General features: G+C 46.4%; 1 protein-coding gene across 1 annotated transcript in view; it reads right to left on the reverse strand.

Annotated features, from left to right (window-relative positions):
- Positions 1-5,390, reverse strand: part of LOC103362784 (calsyntenin-2) — a gene marked incomplete at its 3' end in the record, with an annotated part of 206,548 nt that extends 201,158 nt beyond the window's left edge. Inside the window, exons 1-2 of the mRNA XM_008289268.1 lie at positions 5,375-5,390; positions 5,135-5,257 (exon numbers count right to left, since the gene is read on the reverse strand). Of these exons, the coding sequence (XP_008287490.1) occupies positions 5,135-5,257; positions 5,375-5,390 (139 nt within the window). The remainder of the gene's footprint in view (positions 1-5,134; positions 5,258-5,374) is intronic.
- Between the last annotated feature and the right edge of the window lie 851 nt (positions 5,391-6,241).

Consider the following 6,241-nt stretch of genomic DNA (forward strand, 5'->3'; position numbering starts at 1 on the left):
CACCAGTTTGGTTTTGCTTCTCTCTCTACCGTCCCTTTGATATGTGCAAGATATAGGAGATGCACTCAGTTAAATATCCTGTAAGTACGGCCTCCCTCATGGCTCCTGAGAGATCCCTCTCTGCTTATTGCTCTGCAGAGCAGAAATAAAAGCTTTGGGACAGCCTTGAAGTTAAAGGACCAGAATGATTCCCGGGTCAATCCAGATCAAGGATCAATGAGCAGGGAACAATCCACGTACTCAGTGACAACCACAGCAGGTGACGGAGTCAAGTAGGAGGAAGATACTTCATCTGCTAAGTTCTATATTCATATTAAATCAGCAGTGGTTTGATTTGGCCTCTCAGCATGTGCATGTTTAAAGACTTACTTCAAAGCGTTTTATAGTAAGCCATCATCTTTTACAAAGAGATGCATTGACTGCAGACCTGACCTTTATTCTCTCTGTTCATTACGTGATTTATCTCCCTTTCACACATTTATTCCAGCTGAGTCACACAACATATTTCCACTTTCAAACAAACCCGTCTTATTCCTTTGTTGCTAATAAACACACTCATGCTTCTCCACCTACACACAGCGCTGAGCTGCTGCTACCGTCCTAATGAGATACTTTTCATAATTAGCTCGAGATCTGTTTCCCAATCAGACAGACAGTGAGAGGATAATTAATCACAGCGTATTAGTCAGCCTGTATGTTTACTCATATCTATTTACCTTGCTTTATGGTGAGAGACGATACGTTATCGCCGGGCGTTTTTAGAGTAATGGGAAGCTGCCGGATTCTCCCAAGGTCAGAGATAATTGATTTTTATTAATATCTTGAGAGGTACAGTTTGGTAATGCAGTAAAATTAGAATTCAGAAGCACTGTTCAGACATCACATGAGACGGCAGAAACAGGCTGATTCCTGCTGCTCGTCTCATTTCTTTTTTGCTGTGAATGCCTGCAGAGCGCAGACGGCAGCGAGGAGCAAACCCATGCCTTGTTTAGCGTCTGAGAAATGGCAAGTTGCATACGTTACATTAGAGCAAACAGAAAGTGTGGAACGTATCATTTATGCAGCGTGGATGTGTGTGTGCGCCCAGCGTTTGGGGGCTTTGTGGACCTGTCTAAGCTGACAGCGCCGTTGATTGAGCAGCGTATGCGTTTTGTGGGTCACTGGTGAGACATTTGCTTGGCGTCCAAGCAAAAGCCGCAGGGCCCCGGGGACCAGTGAAAGTGAAGGATTGACACATGAATGGTGCGTTACGCCACGAGAAAATGCATAGGTGTCAGTTTCTGTGTATGCCGGCAATAGAAAGCCAGGAGTAACTGACAACCAGCTAACCCGTGTCAAACAGCGGCGCTCGGCACAGCTTTTGCACATTAACCTTGCTAACCCGGCACTTCAGCAGAAGCGCGGCAGGAGTCACCTGAAAAAAGCCACTTCAGTTCAATAACCTGATGGACTTCTGGACGATGGAGTGAGCTCGTTTCTACACAAACCAAAGTGATTTTACAGATGGAATTAGCAAAATAGAATACATCGACTGTAAGGGTTATTCACTGATATTTGTTCTGTATATATATATTTTTTTGTCCAACATCATTTCAACAACTGCAGGTGGAACCACTCTGACCTCATCTAAAGATCAGTGGATGAACTTCAGCCGTCACATGTGGATCATTTTGAATCTGTCTTCATAGCATCTTGTCACATTAGCAGGTGTGAAATGCTTTTTTGCTGCCTGATTTAGCCAGTTGAGATGGTATGGACATCTGGTTCGGATGCCTCCGGGGAGGCTTCCTCTGGAGGTTTTCCGAACACGTCCACCTGGGAGGAGACCCCGGGGCAGACCCAGAACCCGCTGGAGGGATTATATCTTGGCTGGCCTGGGAACGCCTCGGGATCCCCCAGGCAGAGCTGGAAAGTGTCGCCGAGGGGAGGGAGGTCTGGGACGACCTGCTCCGCCTACTGCCCTTGAGACCCGACTCCAGATAAGCGGATGGATGGATGGATGGATGGATGGATGATCTAGCCCACTGAATGGCTCCTACCATCATCCCCATACATACAGGCCAGGAGGGACCTCGTCCACCAAATCGCTGATAAACAGAAAGTAACCCTGACACACAGGCAGCCTCTTGCAGTCACGTGAACAAGTGCATGTGAGATCTCCAGTGAACATGCAGTAAACTGGCAACAGGCTGTATTTGAGGATGAACCCGGTAGTTCTGGTGCCTCACCCTGACCGTCATCCAGTGAAAACAGGTAGACATGAAGCAGCAGAAGGTCAAAATGGGGCCTAAGTCAGAAAGTGTTGGTCCACGATGGGACAAGGACTCAAGTCCAAAAGTCCGGAGACTTTGTGAGCACAAAATTACGGCTGCAGTCTCAATAAACCAGGTGATTAAGAAGTAAATGGGCTGAAGACGTCCCTACTGGCCCATATCTACAGGAATGATTTGAGATAATAACGCTAATCTAAAGCTATGATAACATCTGGAATGGGTGTGTTCTCACCTCCTATAGAAGCGCTGTGGCTCTGATTCAATAACTTTTTACTTTGCAAAAAAAAACCCGTCGCCAATTAAAAGATATTATCAACGGGGCAACTGCACCCCATCTAGTCCATAATTACACATATACTCCAGGCCATTATTCTTTACTATTACCAACATTCAATAACAAATGAGCACTCGTGTGTTCTTTCTGTGGAGAAAGCAAAGGAGTTGCTCAAAATAAACTTTGCCATTCACTCGTGTCTTATTGCTGTAAACTGTTGAAATTGTTTGGAAGGTGTCGACGGCGTTGCACATGTTTGTGAGGAGGGAAAGTGACAGAAATAGTAAAGAATGAAAAACAAAAAAAAAGAAGAGTGTCTGGGAGCAAAGTTTTCCAGCGCCTGTGACAGATAGTCAGATAGTCAAGTTCGGAAAGTTACAGAAATTGTCAGACGCAGATCCCAAGTTGAAGCATCGCCTCGGTTTCACTTTTCCATCAGCATCACTCAACGTATAGTTGTAACTGGAACGAAAAAAACAAAATCGAGCTGATGATCGACTGAGTTTGTGTGGGCACATGTCAACTAATAAAATCTGTGTTGTGTTGTGACAGACTCGACAGAAGCAGATGCTCCACACACATTTTGTTCATGTGCAGCTCAGAGGCAGTCCTGGAGAGAGCAGAAGGCTGAAGATGTGCATCAAAGTGCTCTTCCTTGTTGTCTGCAGAATATGGCTGTTTGTACCTTCCTTATTTTTCTTTGCTTGTTACGGCAAAACAACTGCGCTTTGTCAGACACAGCCATGCATAAAACAATGAGTGTCTGTACCTGTGCGTTTCACTCTTCCTGACATCCTGTCTCTGTGATTTTGAAGCTTGTGAGCTGCTGTAGTGCCACAGCGACGGCTGATGTCAGTCTGCGCCGGCTTTCAGACACACAGCGCTGCCACATTTCCTGTTGTTCCAGCCCAGTGAGTGTGGCGGCTGCAGCACCCTGCTCGGCAGTCCGAGAGGATTACCGGACGGGTTTGGAGCGATGTAACGGACTAGCAGGGACAGACTGCGGGCTTAGTGGTAATTTCCCGCCGAAGTAATCGTGGAGTCGTGAGGTGCTTTTTTTAAATTGATGGAAAATTCCTACATTGGGATTTTTATGTTAACGTCTATTTTAGATGAGAGTGATTGCTGGATATGAAAGTGTATAAAAACCCCACTTTTCAAATGTGTACAGTGTGAATGTGCAGAAGCAGGTGGTGGTTTTATGAGCCCAGTTCAGCCGGGTGACAGTCGTCAGTCAGGCACTCAGTGTCAGAGTCTTAGATGTGCGGTAATTAAAAGCTGGCGGGCCTAATTAATGAGGCTTAACCGCTACCTGTGCACTGACCTGCCACTCCACCCTGGCAATTTGCTCGAAGAAAGGAGGATTCGCTTCAGCTAATGACTCGATAACTGTCTCTGCCCTGAACTGTGCCTGGACACGGCTCCTGTAGAGGTGTGGAGAGCGAGAGGGAGGCTGCTGCAGCGGCGCCGGTGTGGGTTTGTTGGGGCTGCTCGGAGGTGCAGAGGCAAATATGTGGGAAGTGGTGATGAGAGGAGGAGGAGGAGGAGGAGGAAGAGGAGAGTGTGGCAGGAGAGAAGCGATAGAGAGACTGGTGATGTTGCTGGTCCTGTTTATTAATAATTTAGTGAGAAATCTCTCCCACTACCCTCACTTATGAAATCTAGGAATGCCCATGTGCTCTGCCTTCTGTGCATGTGCATATGTGTGTGTGTGTGTGTGTGTGTGTGTGTGTGGCTATCAGTCTATCGAGAGCCAGAGGACATATGCTGGTCAGCCAGCTACCCTCCCTACTGTCTCATCATTTCCTCTCTTTCTCCCTGTAGGGTGGCCATTACAGTGAGTCCCCTCAGGCCATGCCGCGGCACACACACACACACACACACACACACACACACACACACAGCAGCAGCAGCAAACAATGAAAAAAAACTGTTTTAGTAAGCACGCACACACACACACTCCTCTCCGTCCGTCCATCCATCCATCCAGCTCAGCTTGAGGGTCTCTGTGAGTGGGCTTCAGCCCTGTGCAACAGCCCCATGCTAAGGCCTTGGCCACATTAGCAGCCTAGCGGGAGATGGGCTGGCCGGGCTCGCCAACAGCCTCCAGCTAACGTCCTCCCACAAGAGCTGGCACCCTTTAGATGAGCTGGAATGGTCACAAAGTGGGAAGAATCTAATCCGGTTTGACTGTTTTTTTCGTTGCAGTGTCCTCAGCTACCGTGGGGCTTATTTGGGCCCCTTTCCACTCTAAATAAATATGAAATATGAGCGCTGGATGCAATGTACGTTCAGTGGGAATTACTGGATTAAATGGTTGCAGCACAGAGCAGGGTTAACACAGAAAAAAAGCTGTGATGCAGCAGTTATAGTGAAGCCAATTTAAGCCCCTTCACAGTGATATCACATGACAGCTTTATATGGTTTATATCCTTAGTGTAAGTATATCCTGCAGCTACGCTTCCCCGTGTGGATTAACACCTGAGTCATCGTCGGCTGCCTCCCTTTGGTCTGAGATATTCCGTCTTTACCCCCGTTGTTATGAGCGTCCTCAGCTGACAGGCGTTAATGTTGAAATGTAGCGTACCTGCGTAAGGAATGGGGGCGTCTTTGTCCAGGGCCACCAGAGGAGGATCCAGCAGAACGACGTCAGTGTTTTCAGTGATCACGCCGTGGTACGACGTCTCAATCCACGGCTTGTGTTTGTTCACTGTGGAGACAGAAAACAAGAAGTGAGTAAAACACCGCCTGTCCAAACACACTGGAGCATCCTCAGTTTAATTCCAGCTGATAAACCGGTCACACACACACACACACACACACACACAGACAGGTACACACATTATTAGCGCAGCTCCTCCAGACTCAGTTCATGAGACGTTCTCATTTTACTAATCTCCCCCGCTACTCCTTTGCTTTCTTTTGTTCTTTTCTTCCTTCAAACATTCCCCGCAGGTTTCAAAGCACAGTGCCACGCTTGATCAATGACTGCCACTGCGCCGGCAGCACAACACTGTGGGCCGAGTCAAAACAAAGTTCACAAGCTGAAGGGCTGATTAAGGGTCATAACTGAGCAGCAGCCCTCAGGTTGTGTGTGGCGCTGTGCAGCCATTTGTTTAGCATCTTATAGTCAAAACAAGACGAAGAAAAAGAGTCCAGACAAACAACTGGAGGTACTAAATCCATCTTGGAGGTTTTGATTTGGGCCCAAAAAAGCAACAAATTGCATTTTTGTCCTTTTTTCTAAATGTCGAGTTCAAATTTATGGAGTGGTAATGACAAAGCAAAGCTATAATTTGAAGTCCTCTCAAGCATCCCTTTAAAAAACACACAGAATATTGGGTTTAACGAGGAACGAAGTGCATAAACAATAATCACTCTCCATTCAGTGAAAGCTTTCAAGGAAAACTAAAGAAAGTAGACCGTTACTGAGGCCTAATCAAGCAATCATTGTTACAGACCACTTCAGTTATTCGCTGAATGCTTGTAAAAGCCTCTTGACAAAATGTGTATTTCCAAACAGCCCACGACAAAAACAAATGTCACCAGACGTCGTACTCTTTTAATGCAACAACAAAAAGAACACTTTGTTGTTGTATAACAAATGCAACTGTGATTTGATTTGAATTTCATCACTTCCGTACTATTTAAGTCTGCTTTTACCGCACTTTAAATCTGATTAATGCTCCAGAGC

Source organism: Stegastes partitus, unplaced genomic scaffold (assembly GCF_000690725.1).
Source record: "Stegastes partitus isolate 25-593 unplaced genomic scaffold, Stegastes_partitus-1.0.2 Scaffold602, whole genome shotgun sequence".
Taxonomy (NCBI): Eukaryota; Metazoa; Chordata; class Actinopteri; family Pomacentridae; genus Stegastes; species Stegastes partitus.